Genomic DNA, 20,920 nt, shown 5'->3' on the forward strand with positions numbered 1-20,920 from the left:
CCTAAATGAGCCTAGTAATTTAATAAATATAAGTATACATCCAATTAACATGAAGATCTAAAAGTGAAATAAAAACCTAAAAGTGAAAGGTCTGTTCAGTAAAATGTGCAGTATGTGATTTTTGAATTATTGAATTGTAGTCATTTTTCGACAAAATGCTTATTCTGGAGTAGGAAGGGAAATCTTCTGGCACATCAACCCCACCAGGAATTACATTCACCAGCTACCACTGTTATATACTCCTGACTAGGGAGAGTTCAGAGTTAATTAGATCAAGACAAGAAACCTCCTTACACTGACTATTAGTTCCACCCAGAGTGTGAGACTGTGGGCTAAGAGAAAGGCAGGAGGTGAAGGAATCTGTCAACGTTACTATCCAGGACAAAACAGCAAATATCTTAAAATTCAACAGGAACATAACCAAAAAAATTACGTGTTTCAGGCTGACTCTAAACCCTGGGGAGTGACTGCAGCAGATTCCTGGAGCAACCTCTGAAGCCTCATTCTAGAAGAGCACAGTCCTGGGAATAGCTGAGATACTGCCCCAAAATGTAATATATTTAAATTTATTCACATTCTTAACAGGGTTCCAAAAAATAAATAGGATTCCTTTGTGATGCAAAGTAAAAGGAAAATAAATACCTGCAGCACACTGTCCCACCTGAACAGAAACACAAGCAATGAAATACCTTCAGACATAGACTGGCCTCTCCAGGTCAGGCATTGTCAAAACAGCTTGGACACCGTGGGAGCAGGTGTGGAAAAACAAAACAGCTCTTGGTGGAATTTGTTGCTTAGAAAACTGGATATAACACCAGATCTGGTCTAGCACTAGAAGAACATTCATTTCCATGTGTACAACACAAAATTAATGACTCAACTGAGATAAATCTCCTTGGAACATATGTGATTTAATCGCAAATTTAAAAAAATAGAAAATCAAAAATAGAAAAAAAATCAAAAGACTTTATTGTTATCACGTGTAACATTTGCTTTCAATATCTCATGCGTATACATCATTCCTTAGTTTTAACTTTATAAAACGATGTTAAAACTAGATTATGTGGGCTTCAAAGTAAATATTTAGATGCATATTAATTAAAGTCAGTTCAAAATAATATAGCGACCCAGTGCATACATTTCGGAATAAAAGATTTTATGAACTGTACAACCAGCAAAGTGATTTAGTGAGAAAAAAAGTCTACAAGAAGAACAATAAAGTATTGCTCGACGTGAAGTTTTTTGGCGTTCCACATGGTAGAGGCAAAGATAAAAACTAAATCTTCTACAAATAATTGACAGTTTGATGCTGATTTAATATTTTCTTCATCAGCCATTGTGTAATTATGTGTAAAAGTGTTGGTTTGGCATAATCCAGTAACTTAGATTGTCATGTTTCTAAAGAAAGTCAGCAGCTCTCTGATGACTATCTGACTGTCATCTGGATATTAAATTATACAACACTGGTATTTCCTGTTGACTAACTGGAATTACAATGTCACTGGAATGTTAATAACATAACTGTTTAATAAAACATTTCTTGACCAACGAAGCAGACATTATAACACCAAAAGAGTATGAGTTAGAGATGAACACAACTCATGAAAGAACAGAAAGTTCTAAACATCAATGGAAGAAACTAGTCGTAAACAGTAGGCAGCTTCAACAGGAATGTCTCTGATGCTGATTTTGTTGGCATCCAAGCGCAGCACTTTCAGCTTAGAGAAGTTTGTTGCATCAATTGTGTCACAGAAACTGCTCAGGGAAAACTCTGAAAGTGGAGAAAAACGTGGAAACCAGTTTATAAACATGAACACATCAAAAGAACTGCCAAACCAACCGCAAGAAAATTGGAATCAGGATCAGAAATACTTAAAAAAAAAAAAAAAAGCATGTTGCCTGAACCTCGTGGACTGGCATGGCTTGGGTTGCATTCCTGTATTCACGCCAAATTACGCAGTCGCATGAATAAAATTATCTCTGTAATTCAGAATAGGTCCAATATTCTGATATTGACCTGACCCAGTCAGGTCAATATTGGTTTGGATTAATTGACTTGCTGAATGTGCTTGCTGAATGTACTTTGTTATGTGGATGTTGTCAGATTAAAAGTGATAAAATACAAAAATGCAAGAAACGACCCTGATGTTTTTCAGCATGTAGAATCACTTTTTGATACCACTGCAATACATACTACATATTCCAAAATACTACCATAATGACAGAAATGTTTTAAAAGTAGTACAGTATTTATATATATATAAATAACCCTGCCCTATATACTTACGTACTGCTTTACTTTAAGCCTGTGACACATTCATGTTTACAGTTTAGTGATTGTCAGCTATTGTTTCTCATTGTAGATCTTAGTTCGTGCTTTATTTGGGAAGTCCATTTTCATCCGTTTTGTACGTATCTGTTGTTTTATCTGTCACTTCTGTTTCTGGTGTTCTTTGTTATCATTTGTTTTCATCTTTTGAGTCCTTTCATGTTCGTTTTTGTTTGAACAGTATTTAGGCTTCTCTCCAGTAATTTTCTCTCTTTTTCTGTGGTCTGTTTTCTCTCAGCCATTTTTACTTTTTAAACTTGTCTGACCTGTTTCTGATTCCAGTAAGCACTTTCCTCCATGTCAATCTTGATCTAGTTCTGTGACTCTCAAATTTCTGACTTTGAGTTTTGTTATTGATCTAATATTTTTTGCATTTATGCTGCTACGTTTGCATTTTGGTCTCTATACACACAGCTACTGACAACATCCCATTAGCTCTAAATTTGGTTTGGTGGAAAAACTCCAACAATCTTTGCTGACTCATTTCCAGCTCTGCACCAAGATGCATTGTTAGATCTGAGTCTCCATGGAGAAACATTTTGGCTGCAGCTCTCTTGCTCCTTCCCATTCCACCCCTTACCCTGCACTGTTTGTATTTAACCCAAAGTTTCTAATGAATAGGCTGTCCCAGTTATATTTAAGGAGGAGGGTAGGGCTAGAGGGAATGGGCTTACTGTTCTTGAAAAATAATATGTCATGTTGTATTTTCGTTGAATGGGTCCAAATGTAGCAGGAGGTAGCATCAAATTTTGTGGAAAAAAAAGTGGGAGTAGGAACTGTTTGAGGAAGCATAATAGGTCACCTTTAAAGGATTGATTCTGGTTAAAAAGTGACTACACATATTAATATAAATAAATTTAACACTAGTGTCAGTAAAATAGTCAATAAAACTTTTGCTTCACTTTGTTACTTTAAGATTTAAAGAAGTGTGCATACCTTTGATCTTATTTGCTTGCAGGTACAGGTTTTCCAGGTTCCTGCTAACAAGAGGGATCTTCTCCAGTTTGTTGAAGGACAGGTCAAGCTCAACGAGTGTGCTGGTATTGAAGACATTGGAGGGAAGTCCTTCATCAGTCAAACTGTTGTGACTTAAGCGGATAAATTGCAGATTGGGATACATGGTAAGAAAACCAACTGGGACACTCTCTATCTTGTTATGCTGCAGGTAGAGCTGTTGTAGTTCTTTGGGAAAGCTGTTAGGAATTTTCTTCAGCTTGTTTTTGCTCATGTCCAGCATCATAAGAGATTTTAGTCCCATTAACCCACCTTCTACCTCTTCTATGACATTTCCCTGAAGTTGAAGGATGGTGAGGTTGCGCATGGACTCAAATAATTTGGAGGAGATGTTTTTGATTTTGTTGTAGGAAAGTCGCAGGTCGGTGAGGGATCTTGGTAAGTTACGAGGCACATGGGTCAGTTCATTGTTATCCAGGTAGAGTCGATCCAGGCTTCTCAGCTTGACAAAGACACTGTTGCTGATTTTCTCTGAGCTGAGCCGGTTATGCGACAAAATCACCCACACCAGGTTGGTGGCGTTGTCGAACACTCCATCCTGAATGCCTGTGATTTGGTTATGCTGCAGGTAGACATACTTTATGTGGGATGGAACATAGGGAATATGCTGCAAGTTGCGGCTGTGACAGTACAAAGCTGTGGGGTAGGCTGTTGGACAATCACACTCCAGGGGGCAATCTACAGCCTCAGACTGCAAGCCTGCATTCTGCCTCCGGCCTCGCAGTTGGGACAGCCACTGGAAGGGGCTGTACCGCTGGCTGATGCTCATGTCCACCATTTCCAACAAGAAGATGAACACCAATGTCCGCATGATCACTTAAGGAAAGATAAAGAATATTTCAAAGATAAACACACAAGATTCATTCCAATATTGCTGCAGTATGCCTACCAGTTTTTTGCTGCCTCCTTGTTATCTGCCTCTCTGGTATCCCAGTCTGAATGAGTGAAATACGTTGCCTGCCTAAAATAAATACCAGCTGCAACCCCCTTTGCAGCTGTGGCCCCAACCATTTTGTTTCATTGGCACACATACCTTATTACCACTTCCATGTAACCTACACAACAACTTGTATCCTGCAGCAATGTAAATATTAGTACCATCTGTTTGCTTGTTGCAACATCTGCTTTTTAACCTCCATGTTTTCCATCACAGTTTCAAACCTTATGATTAGCCGAACCACTCAAAGTATGTCTTGCTATATACTCTTGTGTCATGGAGGTTATGAAGAGGTTGGGCCTCAGATATCGAATATTTAATCAACCACAAAAGATGTGATAATCAGGGTTATCATTTAAAATTCAATCACATTGTTTCTACAGGCTTTTGTATACTACAATTGGTATGTGTCAAGAAAGTATGCTAAATCTTGCTGTTTGTCCAAGAACATCCCTATTACCTATTTCTTCTGAATGCTTCAAGGTCTGTTTTCAACAATTACCGTGTTCAAGTCATAGAGAAGTTCAGCATAGGCTTTTGCTGGCGCCTGGATACATCAGAGAACCATTACAGTCTTGTAAACTGTAATTCAGAAAAAGCCGGCCTACTTATATCCTCCTCTCGGGTAGGAAAATTGGATGCAGGGTTCAAGTGATTATGTGGATTCTTTGTGTATCTCCTTTCCAGTCCACACTGAGGAAGCAAAGACGACATGTTGACTGAAGAATCAGCTTTGTTAAAAAGATAACAGATCTTAATAAGCTCTAAATTACATCGAAAACAGAAAAATTCCTTCCATTTAATTTGGAGGGTTTAAAATTAAGTTGTCAGAATACTATGTCATGCCACTTTGTGTCATTATTTGTCCAACAACACTTGCCAATTGTATGCTTTGGCACATGCTAGCCTGTGGGAAGGAAATGTCCAAGAAAAGCAATTGTTTTTCTCATTCATTTGGGAAAGGTTATGAATCAATTTTCAAACAATACATACACTTTTAAGATGTCTGTCATTATCTTGTGTATAGCTTTTGGTGTAGATGTAAATTTAAATCTGAGGTTTTATTTTGAAGGCAGGTTTTTTCCATATGATTTCCTGGATATTTTAAGCATATAATAAATAATAATAATAATAATAATAATAATAATAATAATAATAATAATAATAATAATAATAATAATAATAATAATAATAATAATAATAATAATAATAATAATAATAATAATAATAATAATAATAATTCAGGTGTGTCGCAGTTAGGAAAGGAAAGCACCTTACTGGTCTAGGCTAGTTGGGCTAACAGTAAGGATCTGTAAAACATGTTCCATATGGTCCAAGATAACTCCTTCAGTTATGAAGGAGATTTAAAAGAGAAGTTTTTATACTTGGTAACAATGGTGCATCATTATGTTGATTGCCACTGGTTGTTAAACAAGAAGCATACAACAATAGAAACCTGAATAAAGATACGGGGGTCTTATCCAAATGTTTATGCTGACTGAAAAAGCAACAAAGCAGGTTTTTGTGTGTTTAGTTCTGAAGTTGACTTAAATTTGGAGATAGGGTAGAAATGGGATCTCTGACTTAACCCTCCTGTTGTCCTAAAATAACATTTAGTGGATCTTTGGGGAGTTTTAACACAGTGACGGGTCATTTTGACCCGAGGACAACAGGACGGTTAAGCCTTTTGGTGTCACTCATTCAATGCTTTGGGTGAGGATATTAAAACCAAATGAAACACTGATCTTTTCTGACTCAGCAGCTGTTTTGAAGAAGAGTCATCTGTCAGAGGTCTTCACAAGCCATTTTGTCTAACTGAAGTCTAAAGTTTTTGAGGAACAAGCCTAAGTTAAATCTTTAAGGGGCAAGGTCAAGTGGTAAACCACTGAAATTAACTTTCTCACATTTTGGCTCCTAAAAATGTTATTGTTAAAATTTTAATTTAAATTATCTCTCAGGCTATTTTAACCCAGGAACATTTAGAATCACTATTTTTTTCTTACAACATTCAGTTTAACAAAGTCAATTTTAACAACTTGATGTAACTTATGTTATAAGTTATGTTATGTTATATTCAGATAGTTTCCTGTTGCTTGTTGTTTTTGGCATTAAACCTCAGTCTGAAGCCATATGCTCCACTTATAACATCGTAATCAAAAATAAATCTTATTAAAATAAATAACCTAAAATGTTCAATTATGTGTGTTGTCTGCTTGAGGTCTGAAGAGGATTGATCCTTCATGTTATGGTCTGGCCACCCCAAAACGGGTCATAACACTTATTTTGGAAATTAATAAGGAAGCCTACAATATTTACCTACCTAAAATCATAAAAATGTATATGTTCAAAGTGGGTTGACATTAGTTGACATCAAATTGCTTGGTATAGTAAACTATGCAACAACAAACACGTTATTGCTATCCATTAATAGCTGCTGGTTTTAGTTACATGAATATAAAACAACGTATATATATTTAACATGAGGGTACCGCTGTTGAAAAGCGAATCATAAAAAGCCAGACTAGAATTTGCCACAACGCATATTAACAAGTGTATAAAATCCCAGTGTATAAAAATCAACCCACAACTTACAAAGTTAAGCTCACACTGCGTTAGCAAAGTAAATTTTTTCACCTTGCAACTATATTTTTCATAAATGGTCGGTATGAGAGTTTTCCCATCAGTCTCAATATCTTTGCATAAACTCATCAAATAGTTATGTGTTTGTGTTTGTGTTAGTTTTGTTTGCATGAAAAAAACTAGGTGAGCGAAAAACATTGGAAGAGAAATCCTGGAATAAAACTCAAAATCAACATTATGTGTAACTGGTCTAACTTGAACAAAAGTTATTTTAATGTCTCTGTCTCTGCAAATTGATCACATAATTTGGAAATGGTAGCACTGGAGACAAAGCTTAGTGCCGTCAGTCACAGTCTGCTGTGGCATTGCTCATCCCCTTTTTCCCCGTTAGCAGATCCTGTTGTGAATGCTCAGGCTGGTCAGCATATCCACCAAAGATGGCAAATAAACAGTTTTTCTGTAGTGGTAAGTTGTTTATGCACCATTAGCACATTGAGCACATTGAGTCTCAAGACCTCCTCCTGGCTCTTATTTGCAGTTTTTCATCAGGAACGGTGCATTTCTTCAGACAGAAATAGCTGCTCAGGAGCTCCATCTTTTTACAGATTATCTGTCTCATAACATATTGTCACAACATGGTGACAGTTTTAACAAATATGTAAGAAGCATATTCTTTCTAAAAGTTATGTACTGCAGCTTTAATAGATGGACATGTATAAAGTCATTTTCTCTGATTAATCATCCTTCCAACTGGAAATCATAATTTCTGAAAGAGATCTTGAAGCAACCTGAAATGATGTGTGGTCTTGCTTTTCATCCAATGGAGTTGACTTTCTCATAAATTATCCCAAGAGCCTTGTTGAAATTAATAAAATGTCAGATTAAAATGTTCTCCAAGGAGAACTGCCTGGTGTTCATTTATAGTTAACTGTGCCACACTCAATAACAGACAAGGCTCCTTAAAAATCAGAACACAGAAGTTTTTAATCCCAATAAAAGGCTGTGGTTATGTCTCAAATAGCTGATGGGGAATCTGGTGGCCAGCTATTTGTGATGAGTTCCAGACACTAATAAGACAAGAATGGATCCCCAGACTTTTGCTCTTGGGAGGTTATGCAACAAGCCAGAGTTAACAGTGGTTATGAAACTGAATGTCTAACACTGGAAATATTAACTCTTTTAATAAGATTTCTATATTTGCTAGTAAAAGCCTTAGAAACTAATTACGTGTTTTCATTTTTCTTCTTCAAAAATATTAAATAAATAATAATGTGAAATACCAAAGCCAAAGAACACATCAACTATCTCATTGCCATGACTAAAGTAATTCAGTAACTGCTGCTCACTGTCAAGCCAAGCAGATGAAAACAAATTGTCTCTAAGTCTATCTCTTCTTTATAGCAGTAATAATACGGAGCTCATTTTGTGAAGCTTTTACTGAGTAATATTTCAGTTAGAACCTCCCACATATTTGTTTGCAGTCTGAATGCTTCAACTAGACAATGACATGAATCATAGAACATGTTGATTACACCCATAAACATTGCAGCAAAGGTCTGAGACATGAGACAATGTCTGACTTATACTTGGCAATGCAGTCTTTGGCATCTGTTACTTCCTTTGCAACAGTGAATCCAAAGCTCATGCCTATTTGTAGCACTTAGGGTAACAGTACAACCTAGAAAAATACATGACACTAGTTATTTTCTTCAGGGAAGAAAATCTCATTAACTATAAAGAATTGTCTTGTGTATTTACAATAAATTACTGGCAGCAGAGTTGCCATCAATTATTGTTATTTGAAGGTGTCATTTATACAGCACGCTACTATTTTAAAAGAATTGGGTGATAATAGTGTACTACTGCACTTTATTGCACTTATAGTAGGTTACTGGCAGCTGGATTTTCCATACCTATAGCATCTAAAATAGATCTTGTACTGCTTATCACTGTAAGCAGTACAGTAATAAACTGTACTGTTTACTGTTTATTACTGCGGCAATTCAATATATAAAAATTAAGTTTTGCACAGTCCTTAAAATTTTCTCATATTGCTTAAATTGTTTTTATTCACATTGCATTAACAATCAGTTAGCCATGAGCTACATAATATCTAGGAAACAAACGATTTTCACTGTATTTTTTCCAGAATTTTGTTACAGTGTGTGATCAACTCACAATGAACATTGAAAAGCATAAATTTATTTTTGGACCTATCTGTGAGTGCTTGGTTTACATAAAGACTGTTTCACCTGAGATGGAGCTTCTTACCTTTGAATGAGATTTGAATCAACAGTGATAATGAGCACTGCACAGGGACAAGCAGAAACTCCTCCTGCTGCAGAAGCACAATACAATTACAAAAAGATAGAGATTCTTGTTTGGCCCAAAGTAAATACAGTTAAATATTTAAAAACTATGGTGTTATAATTTGTCTGTCCAAGCATTCGTACTTCCTTTCTTCCTTCTGTAAAACCATCCATCCATTCATGCAGATTGTGTCATAAAGGTATCCAAGGAACCCCACTCTAAACCCCAAGTCATGTCAAAGAGTAGGCTATATTTAGCCGCTTGTATCTGCTCCTTCAGTCATGACAATAGACCCCAAGTATTTACAAAGTTTAGGGAACAGCAGATAGCTAAGTCCCATCTTTGTGGCCCTGTCTTTGTTCAAACACTATGCTGTAACATACACAATAGACAGTTGATTTTCCATAAATATTTTGGAGCTATGTTCCACAGAAAAATCCATGAAGAATGGGATCTATGAATACTGAACTGTATTGTCACAATAGCTGAGAATCAGAATCCAGATGAACTCGTATAGTAGAGTTTTGGTGTATTTCTTTCTTGATCATGAGTCACGACAGACCAGAGCAATAATGCCCATATAACAGATGGAGCATCAAGTCTCCTGTACCTGTAGGTCCAATCAGCCATAAATTGGGAAGAAAAACACCCAAATATTTTAATTTAGGGCTGAACAATAATAAAATATCTATTGCAATATATATGTGATCAATATCAATAGATAATATGTCTGGTAAAATATTCAATAATTTCCTTGGACTAAAGTCAGAACCGCACAGCATTCTGGGGGATGTGCAAAGAAAATACTTCAGTCACTCAGCCCCTTACAGCCAGCTAAGGAAGGCTGGTGGTTACTCACTCTTTGGTTACCTAGCAACAATTTGCTGAGTAACTTGTGATTACTCAAAAGTTACTTACCTGGTGAGTAACTTGCACTTGCACAGCAGCAGTTCAAGGCTTTGCCACTATGTCTCATAACTGCTTACAAATAAATAGTAGTGTGGAATGAAACTGTTGATAAAACAGGAAGGGTTACACCACCATTTTAGTAGTATTTCAGATATTTAGAACAGAAAACTAATCAACAATTAATATTTACTGATGTGAAACGTTTTTCAGCCACATCGTCTACCCCTACTTAAACTCTTTAACTTTAGGCAAAAACTGCCCTCCAAGCTGGAGGGAGATGTTCAGCTTTTATTTTGACTAAGAACAGTGGAGTCAGAGGAGCTCCATTGCATCCCATTTCCTTAATCCTTGTCTGTGAACTACTCCCATGCACATCCATGGCCATGTTCCAAAGATGTGAACAGAATCACATCTCTGAGTGATGAGATGAGATTTATCTTCCCAAACCTCATATATTCCCTTGATGTCCTGACCAGGAACACCCCAAGCAGGACCAGTGACTATGGATAGTACTGCCTACTACTGCACAAAGTGCCTCAGGAGAGACGGTTGTGAGCCTAAATCCAGAGCAATAAAACAAATGAACACATGTAGCCTGTCGATCTCTCCTACTAAAAGTCAATCTGATAGATTATCTTGTTGTGTTACTAGACAAATAAAGCATTTAATTGTCTAATCCCACAGTAGACCAAATTAGTTTTTTGTGCTGTAAGTTATGTAATTTAAGAAGATCCTTGGATATTTCTGACATGAGTGCACTGCTTAGCAGCTCACATGTCTATCCTCCTTAAGTCAAACTCAGCCTGTTAATACCACTGGTGAAAAGCAATGTGCTGTACCTCACAAACAGGCAAATCAAAACCATGTGTTGTTTTTCTGCCTCCTAAATCTGAATCCAGCCAATTGTGGTAACAGTAAAGGTCATGTAATCAGAGAAATAATATTTCCTTTCTATTTTTTTCTTTTACTAGAGAAAGTATCACCACAAATGTAAACAAAAGTACCCTTTACATTTTATGTATTTTCAGTCCCCAATGGCCACATGCACGATACTCTGCACAGAAACTGGCATCTCTCCTTCTCTGTGTAGTCGAAATCTTTCACATAATAAACTGCCTCTCCAAACAGCTAAGCATGGATTGCCAGGATCCTATTTGTAAATAATGAATATACTTGCATAGAAATGAGACACTGAAAAATCTGTCTGTTGAGTCTTAACATTTAAATCCCAGAAAATAATAGGAATACAGGTGACCAAAAACAGAAAGAAAAATTCAGCATTTATTTATGTCTGAGATAAATGACTAATCCACTTCAGCAGGTCTGGTATTAAATGTAAGTCTAATTTCTTCCTGTCTCTCCACCAACTGCAAGACAGTAAACGCAGTAGTTGGAAACATATGAGACATTTGTTCACTTTCTTTGAAAATCACAGCTTGATCCTTTCTGAGAATTGTTGTGAACATGTGACAAAAGGCAGACGGACTAAAAGCATGATGTTTGTTCATTCTGGTTACAGCAAGTATATTGAGCTTCGACAGACTTTGTCCCTCATTATGTGTTTACACAGAGTGCAAATAACTGAAGTGGGTGAGATAAAAATAAAGAAATGCTCTATGTGTGAAAAATTTATGTAATTTCATGACCATTGATGGAGCAGCTTTCTAGTCCACTTAAAAGAAAAATAATCCTCACAACATAATACCACCATTACTACGTTTGAGCATGACAATGGTGTGTTCAGGGGGAAGAATTGTATAAATATGAATAAATTCTGTGATTATGTATTATTTATTATTGTAAGTATTATTTAGAATATGTTTGTTTTGTGTGAATCTGTTGCTATTAGATTAGATTTTTGTCTATTATTTAGTTTATTATTTTAGTCTTTAAAATAGCACAATTTGTACATACCTTTATATTTTATCTATCTGATGACACTAGGTTTATTTAAATCAAATGTTTTGATCAGGCACTCAAATACTTTTTAATTCTAATTGAGTTACCTTGGATGGCTGTTTGCTTTTTTTTTTTTTTTTTTTTTTTTTGTCTTTGTTGGGTATGACTATGTTGAAGTAGTGGAGTGCAAAAGAATACAAGTTTCGGGTACTTTACTCCCCTCGCCCTGTAACAAAAAGTAAGAACCGTCTGATTTCGCGGAACTCTGGTTCCTCTCTAAAGTCGCGGTAGATGTTCAAGACGGAAACAAATAAGCGTCGGACCGAGAAACACTTGATCGGCGCAAAGCTATTTAGAAACAGTGGGAACATGTCGCTGTGGGAGAAATATGCAGCTGTGATGAATGCTTGTTGACGTATTAGAACACAGAGGTTTTATGTTGGAAGCGGTGAAGTAGTCGCTGTAAAGATTTAATTTGCGAAAAGATGTTTGCCAAACCGTTTCGTGTCAAATCCAACACTGTACTCAAAGGATCAGACAGGTTAGTCAGTGCTACTGACACCACAAACACTATATTTCTTAGAGCAATATGTTTAAAATAAAACCCACAATTCCTTTAAATTATTAATTGACGTGTCTACTAAGGAAATGTGTTTTTCCAAACTTCTAGTTTTTTGTGTTTGTGTTTTGGCCACAAAACAAACACAATTTTAGCGTTGTTCTCTAGGTTGTAGTATAGTCTTCAATCGTTCAAATTATTTTTTGTTTTTAGTAGAGTTGATTAAAAGCCATTTAATACGATTAAGAAAATGAAATTATCTCAGTAAAATCTTCCTTCTTTATGTAGGAGAAAGTTGAAAGCTGACCTTTCAGCTGCATTTCCATCCCTTTCTGCTGATGATCTGTCTGAGCTCGTCCCCAACAAAGAAGAAATTAATGTTGTGAGGATTTATGCACACAAAGGAGAAGCTGTGACTCTTTATGTTCTTCATAAAAACCCTATCTTCTTTGAACTGGAGAAACGACTTTATCCTACTGGTATTTAAAAAAATAAATAAGGCATAATGTAAACAGAAACTAAAGCATGATGAATATGCGCAGAATGTTGATTTTTCTTATCTTTCAGTGTATGTTCTGTGGCGACACCCTTCTCTCCTACCAGTATTCAGAACATGGGCTCCTGTGCTTCAGAAGTTGATTGGAGGGGCCGGTAAGTTTCCCTTTTCAACATGACATTTGTTGTCTCTCTGCTTGTCTCGGTTGTAATGAAAATGATGTGCTTCTCCAAAGATCTCATGCTGCCAGGTGTGGTGATGCCTTCATGCGGGCTTCCAGATGTAAAACAAGGGTCCTGCTGTGCTGTTTTGATTGTGAATAATAGGTGTGGCACAGATTTAAAAAATTGCAGATGCTTTCTTTCACCACCCTCAAAGATATAAACATAACTATGCTCTGCTTGCTGTTTGCAGGGCTCCTGTTGCTGTTGGCAAAGCTGCAACATCAACCATGGAGATGCAAAGCTCGGGTATGAAAGGGAGAGGAGTGTGTGTTCTTCACACGTACATGGATTACCTCTGGTGAGGGACTTAAACTTTTGCATAAGAGATAAACCAATCAGGCGTTTACTAGTTGGTGTTGATTTTTGTTTTTTATTTCAATTAGCTTTATTTGACTTCCTGGCACATCACAGTGATATTGTTGCTCTTTGTTATTTATCAATACCCCCATTTGTACGGACTTTATTTAGTGTCACTACATGCAAATGCATCCTTGTAGATGGATACATTTTGAAATTTTTATCTTATTTTACAGGGCGTTTGGAGATAAATCAAATCTTCCCTCTTTACCATATGAGGAGGGTGAAATAGAAGATACAAACGGGGAAAAAAGTGAAGTTAGTGAGAAAGAAGAACGTGGAGATGATGATGATTTTGGAACGTGTGCAGAGGAGCATCAGAGCTCTAGTGAAACCGATACAAATCAAACCTGTTGTGGTTTTGAGGAGCTGAACCTCACTGACATGGAGGAAGACAAGGTGGAAAGTAGCAATGAAAAAGGCGAGGAGAACCAGGACGAGCTGAAAACCCCTCAAGGTAGCAAGCATAAATAGATACATTTTGTCTACCAATGGTTAAGAATGTCCCATTTTGTATATGTTCAAAGCCTCACCTGTAGATGAAGATTTTTATTTGTGATGTTTGAAAAATACCATGAGACAGAAAAAGTTTTATACCCTGATTTTTCAGAGGAAATGGACGCCCTGCTGCTGCAGTGCTTCCTGCATGCTCTGAAAAGTAAGGTTAAGAAGTCGGAGCTCCCTCTGCTGACTAGCACATTTCTCCGGAACCACATGTTCACCTGCTGGTAAGGTCTTCACCAATCTGTTCAAACCTGCTGAAAACAAATTGAAGTTAGTAGTCCTGAGAGCATCCTCTTTTTTTGCAGCCCTAGCGGAAAGCAACTGGATATCAAGAAATCCAGCTATAAAAAGGTACAAAATATCCCCAGAATAGGACTAAGACATAGCTGTATTATACTCTTATGGTAATGCATAATTTGCACCTTTTCAACAGTTGTCCAAGTTTCTACAAGTCATGCAACAGCAGCATAATCTTGTTCAAGTAAAAGAACTCACCAAGGGTGTGGAGAGCATTGTGGAAGTGGACTGGAAAAATCAACGGTGAGTTGAACCCTGCTTAATCTAAAAAAACAAAAAAAAAATTTTTTTTTTTTTTGTTTAGGTTTATTTCTGCATGCTTCACACATTTAACTCTGCTTGTCTCTCTTTGAATTGCTAAAACATTATTCAGACTGCGGTCCTTTAGCGTTCCAGAGGAGGCAGGTGTTGGAGAAACGACGGTGCTGAGTGGAGAAGGAGAAACCCTGTACCACCCTCCAGAGATCACTACTCTGTACTCTGTATCTGCTCGGCTGGAGCCACTGTTTTTGGATGCAAATAAGAGGTGTGTGTATGTGTGTGTGTGTGTCCACTTTGAAGTTTCCTCACCCCCGGCTCCTCACTCAGGCTCATGTTTGCATGGTTCAGGCAGCAGGTGGCTGTCACAGCAAGAGCTGGAGCCGGTGTTTACTTTGAGGAGATACTGCAGCACCGCAGCAGGGACAGTGTCCAGGGTTTGCTTAAACTGACCTTACCCTCTCATCTCTCTTGTGAAGGGATAAGTTAATATTCCCCAGGTGAAAGTCAAATATATATTAGTCTTCTGCACACCCCAAGATCATCCTTTTTATTTTGCTTTTCTTTTAGTGTGACACCATATACTTTTGTTTATTTCCATTTTCTGGAAAATATGAAGTTATATATTTACAAAGAAATTTGACAAATGTAGTTTTTTTGTTATTCTTGGAACATGCACTAAAGCAGAGGAAGCAAAGGCCTTTGAAATACTTTATGCCAATGGTTTGGCCCGTTTATATTAACTTTCTTAAAAAGTATTTTACATTTTAGGAACAACCAGATTTAAGGCAAAGAATTTGAGCTCAAACTGTAATAGGTCTGGTCAGACATTTGCATGTTCTCACCACGGACTTGAACCTAGAAGCCAAATTAATTTGTGATTTCAGTATGGTTGGAGTCATGACCAAGAGACTTAATGTTAGCCTACTTTCACCAAACACGGGTTGATATGTGTCTAAGGTTATTCTCCATGTTTCACCCATCTGACCCAAGTAGTCACAAACAACCCAGCATAGTGTGAGAGATTGTAGAATCAAGAAAATAGTCAGTGCCACAAACTTGACTCCTAAACACAACTGCTGTTCACATGAACTAAATGCCATCCGGAGTGTTTTATGTCAGAATGGACAATGGTTAATCTATTTGGCCTTAAAGACAAAAAGGAATGTTTGAAGAAATCAAGATTAAGCTTTTAAACCTTTAAACATTGCACTAAATTCTGAGCATGGTGGTGGTAGGATCATGCTTTGGGGCTGGACACAGTGGGGTGTTCCAGTAGGAACATGATATAATGCTTATAGATTAAAAACTATAGCATGTGTTGGAAGATTTGTGACATTTTCACTCTGATGAAAAGATTTGCTTGTTTAGGAAAGGGACGACAATGCTTCCAGCTGAGGTCAGAAGTATAATCACTGAATATGTGAAGAAGAATGAGCTGGTGGACGAGAATAATAAAAAGTAAGTGGATATTTAACAATTGTTCTGATTTGCAAACTACAGCAATTACTGTAGTTTGCAAATCATGTATGTGGTTGCTTGGTTTCCTAATTCTTGAGGAATTAAGAAACCACAAAAATGAACATTAGTAGCAATATTTTATATTGAGTAAGTATTGTTTTACATCTGTTTATCTTATTTAACAAAAATAAGCTTCAAAATAAGACATCCTTCACTGTTTTTTAGAACTGTGGTTAAATTTTCCACCTTCACTGCTAAGTAAATTTAGTACTGAGAACATGTGATGCTGTAAAAAGGCTAAAATGTCACACTGAATAAGTTCTTCTTTTTATTCTATGAAAGCCAGTGATTCTCAAGATGTTCTAAAATAAGTCTATAATTGCAAATAAAATAAATTGAATTAAATCTATTAGCAATTCACCAGAGGAAACAAGGCCACATTTTCCTTGTTTAGAGCCAATTGTTTAACCAGAACTCCTCTTTTATTTCAACCAGTTATGTGACTATAAACCCGACTCTGTGTGACTGCTTACTGGAGAAATCAGAGTACCAGGAGGTAGAGTGTCTCAAATGGGATGACCTTTTTAGCAGGTAAGAAAAAATGTAAAGAATATGAATGAAAGTTATCATACCCTGTTTGTGGCTTCATATTTACATGATTATGTAATTTTTCCAGCTGTTTTTAGCTGCACACTAGAGTGGTTGTTAAGTTGATGATGGTATAGAAACACCAATTTAAAAAGGATTTTTAATACAGAAGTGTTTATCTACTAAAATACTTGTTTGGGTTGGGAAGACGCTTCTGACTCTGTGTATGGCTCAGGAATATTTTTTTTTCCTTTCACTAGATTTTATGTTCATGTGAAAACCAAGAATGTGGGAGGGGGATATGATACTTGTCGCAATAGGTTTTATTCAATATTATCTTCTTCTTCACAGGACATTGGGAAGAATGCAAGAGTGTTATCAGGTTGTGTTTCCTGGACAAGCAGCAACAGTAAAGAAGGGCCACATTGAGCCAATAGACATTTCTGTGGCTTCTCGAGGTTCTAATAAGAAGGTGACAAAACCTTTCCTAACTTAACAGTTGTAGCTCAATATAGATATTTGCAAGTAAAATTTCTTTTTTGTTTAGTTTTTGTTTTACTCCAGTTCAGGTTTTGATTTTGAAACGATCACATTAGGACAGAAGTGACCTGTAATCCCAAGTTCAATCACAGATTAGAGTGAGAGTTATATAGGAATATATACATAAACACTTTTTAAAGGCTGGGTATAATAGTCATTGAATAATATATACTTTTGAATATGACTTCATCTCAGTTTGGTGTCCTGAACCTACATCTCGTGTATCTCTGAAAAACAATCCGAAACTAGTGGATATTTTTACTTTGTGGAACATTTTAGTTTAAAACGTCAAACTTTTATAATAAACAAAATGTCTTCAAATAATTCAATATCATCTGAGCTGTTTCTCTATTTTTATTTGTTGTTTATGTACATCTGTAGGTGACTCTAATAAAGAATTTGGAAGTGTACGGTTTGGATCCTGAAGCAGTTGCCACTGCCCTGCAGCACAGAGTCCAGGCCAGCGCTGTCTTACAGATCCTCCCTGGAGTGAAAGACAGAGTCCTGGTCCAGATCCAAGGTAACCAGGTTCATCAGGTTGGAAACCTGTTGCTTGGTAAGAACCTTTCTCTTGTTTTTTTGGTAATATATTTATTTGAACAAACTGAATTATGATTTCCCTTCGTAATTCAATTTCAGATCATTATCAGATTCCTCGCAAGTATATCCAAGGACTGGACAAAGCTCCCAAGGGTGGGAAAAAGAAATAAAATTGGACTTTGCTGTGCCAGCTTTTTATTGCACTTAAAGCTGTTATCATGTTACATGTCATGCTGCCCATTATTTTAATTAAATTGCATCCACTGTCCCTTCCTGACTTTAGGTTCAACTTATTTTCCTGTTAGGTTTTGGCTGCAGTCTGAACTGAGGAATCCATGTTAGAACTAATTGATGAGTTTGGCTACACTGAATCAGATTTTGTTGTTGTAGCAAGATTAACATCTGATGGCAAAAAAAAACATTTGATGTAAAACTTATTTCAAAATTCTTCTTTGAATTTATTTTTATGTATTTTGGAACTTCAGAGACCCAAAACTCAGTTATATTTGTAAGTGTAAAACCATTTAGTAAGTAGGTAAAGGGAATTTATGTAGCACTTGCCACTGGTAAAATCACAATTTACTTCAGTAAGAGAGTTTACACATTAAAACACAAATAAATTAAATATGAAAAAAAAAAAAAAGGGTAAAACAAGAACAGTATTTATGTTAAGGAAAAGCATTGTTTCTCTTTTTTTTTTTTTGAATGAGCCAAGATTCTCAAGACAATTTAAAAAAAAAATAATAATCTCAAGTTTTACACCTGGTCTTTGGGCCTACGGGTAGATTTTTGTTTGATGCCTTAAGGAGTCAAGTTAGTGTGTGGCTCTAACAATTCAGTAGCAAAGTAAGGAGCCTGATCCTGAGGGGTCCTGAAAGACAGTCTGAATTTTAACGTGACCAGGTAAACTCTTTAAAGACATTGTAACAGGACTGATGTGAGCTTTTCTGTTTGTTATTTATAAGAGCCTTGTGCAGAGTTTTTGAAGGTGATTAGAGGCTCTTTTGTTAAATCATGTGAAAAATGTATTACAGTCTGGAGAGAAAATAAAAATCTCCAATAATCATCCCTATTTCCTGTTTTGACCACCAGACTGGAAATATTTCTCAAATAACAAAAACAGTTTTAGAAGATTTGTTCTGAATAGCCTTCAAAGCTATATGTATATAGCGGGGGGTGTTAAATCTTTCACTACGGTATTTTGACAGTACTTAATAGAAAGTTTTCCTCATCACAATCTTTCATGCTCATCTTTGGGGAAAAATGTTTCATGAGGAAAGACAAAAAGATAAAAACTTTTTTTTTGCCACCCGAGTTTTAAAGTTGAGAGAAAAAGATAATTTTGTTAGTATTAGAAAATCGGTCTTCAAAAAAGTATTTTCCTCCTTGCCTTTCAGGGCTTTCATTTTGTAGTTTCAAGAACAAGAATAAAAAATTATTTTTTTTCTTCTAACTTCACTATTATTCAGTGCGTTACAATAACGGCATCAATACATGTTTAGTAAATATTTTCTTTAAACTGTTTTTCCCAGGTTCTGTGCTTCCTGTGTTGATAGATTGTTGAGAGCGATCACTTTATTAAGAAAAATAAGGTGGATGGTTTTGTTTAAATGTAATTATTGGTAGAACAAAAAACAAATAAAAAACCCACATAATTTCAGTTTGGACCTAATGTTTGTCACATCCGATCCTCATATTTGTTTGCGCGGGTTCTGGAAACCGACTGCAGGAAATTAAATCAGCAGGATGTCAAGACCAAATATTGTAAAAACATGAGTAGTATGCAGGTTTAGCCATTATCCGGTTTATAAATAAAGGGGCAAAATGAATAAAAGAGTAATAAAATGTTTTATGAATTGACATAAGGCTTTGTGTTCGTTGAGAAAAACAGAGAATGATCTCTGGGATATTCCATCTGTTCCGTGATGCCTATAAAGTTCTATTCCACTATTCTGGAAAACTCTTTTCCAGAATAGTGTTGAACTCTAACAGATGATAAAGTTACAGTGAAACTTTTCAACTCTTGATAACTATTGCTTTACAGTAAAACTACACTTTCCTGATACAAGCTAAGAACTCCCTCCTGAACTTGGACTGGGTGCACATGTACAGGTACATGTTGACAGCAGCGTAGCTCAAGCACAGGATGGTGCAGATGTCTGCTGCGATGCTTACCGCTAGTTTGTGGTCATCGCGATCCCACGTGTGAACGTCAGTGGTGCGGAGGATGATTTGAGTTGTAGCGCGGGTGATGGACAGCATCACAAAACTCATGGTACAGTCACCAAAAGAAGCACAAATTTTCTCCTTCGGGAGCAAAGAAGAGGTCTGACTTTCCTAGAAGTTGCATCTGCAGAGATGTGAACTCTGCTACTGAGAGAAATGAGACGCAGGGTCAGCCCGTTCAGACTCAAGATTATGGCAAAGGGGAGAATGTAGGCCTGCAGTGTTTGCAGCCAAACCAGGGTATGGATAAACTGACTTGGGGCCTCTTGATTGTAGACGCAAGAGGCATCAACTCTTGTGTCTACAAATGCAAGAGTAGATGCAAAGCATTGGACCAAAACTCAGGAACGGCAGAAAGGTGACTGACGACAAAAGTTGTGATGACTGTCCACACAGCACACCTCTGCGTGCAAATTTTAGTTTTTATTTTCCAAGTGTGGATGCTGATGAAACACTCTACTGTGAACAGAACCACCAGCCACGTCAAAGTGTTGTAGGCTCCATACGTAAAAACGTCCTTCAGGCTGCGCCAGGGCTCAAAACTCCAAAACGGCTCCTACTGGTGGTACTTCAGAGAAAGCTCAAGAACCACAATGAAGATCAGAACAAGGTTGTCCGCCACTAAGATTGTCATTAGATCAGGGGTCTCAAGCTCCAGGCCTCGAGGGCCGCAGTCCTGCAACTTTTAGATGTGCCTCTGCTGCACCACACCTGAATAGAATAATTAGGTCATTAATGTTCTGGAGAACTGATCTACACAAGGTGGAGGTAATCAAGCCATTTCATTCCAGTGTTTTGTACCTGTGGCACATCTAAAAACTGCAGGACTGCGTCCCTCGAGGACTGGAGTTTGAGACCCCTGCATTAGATAGTATGAGCTGGATATGGAGAG

General features: G+C 36.8%; 2 protein-coding genes across 5 annotated transcripts; one reads left to right on the forward strand and one right to left on the reverse strand.

Annotated features, from left to right (window-relative positions):
• Positions 1 to 912: 912 nt before the first annotated feature.
• Positions 913 to 20,194, reverse strand: fmodb (fibromodulin b). 4 transcript variants are annotated; one of them, XM_044120802.1, is made up of 4 exons: positions 19,978 to 20,194; positions 4,783 to 4,973; positions 3,266 to 4,159; positions 913 to 1,771 (listed from the first exon to the last, which is right to left on the reverse strand). In XM_044120802.1, exons 3-4 carry the CDS (start codon positions 4,152 to 4,154, stop codon positions 1,620 to 1,622), a joined length of 1,041 nt encoding a protein of 346 aa, XP_043976737.1. In that variant the 5' UTR covers positions 4,155 to 4,159; positions 4,783 to 4,973; positions 19,978 to 20,194; the 3' UTR covers positions 913 to 1,619. The 4 variants fall into 4 exon arrangements, with proteins under 4 accessions (XP_043976737.1, XP_043976729.1, XP_043976747.1 ...); XM_044120794.1 differs by lacking the exon at positions 19,978 to 20,194 and adding an exon at positions 9,132 to 9,177; XM_044120812.1 differs by lacking the exon at positions 4,783 to 4,973.
• eif2d (eukaryotic translation initiation factor 2D) lies at positions 12,285 to 19,462 on the forward strand. The gene is made up of 15 exons (XM_044120772.1): positions 12,285 to 12,519; positions 12,826 to 13,016; positions 13,105 to 13,188; positions 13,269 to 13,359; positions 13,448 to 13,555; positions 13,791 to 14,071; positions 14,225 to 14,342; positions 14,424 to 14,469; positions 14,552 to 14,658; positions 14,789 to 14,941; positions 16,045 to 16,134; positions 16,630 to 16,725; positions 17,074 to 17,194; positions 17,644 to 17,818; positions 17,902 to 19,462. The coding sequence occupies exons 1-15, from the start codon at positions 12,464 to 12,466 to the stop codon at positions 17,970 to 17,972; spliced, it is 1,788 nt and encodes a 595-aa protein (XP_043976707.1). The 5' UTR covers positions 12,285 to 12,463; the 3' UTR covers positions 17,973 to 19,462.
• Positions 20,195 to 20,920: the final 726 nt, after the last annotated feature.

Source organism: Gambusia affinis, linkage group LG01, assembly GCF_019740435.1.
Source record: "Gambusia affinis linkage group LG01, SWU_Gaff_1.0, whole genome shotgun sequence".
NCBI lineage: Eukaryota > Metazoa > Chordata > Actinopteri > Cyprinodontiformes > Poeciliidae > Gambusia > Gambusia affinis.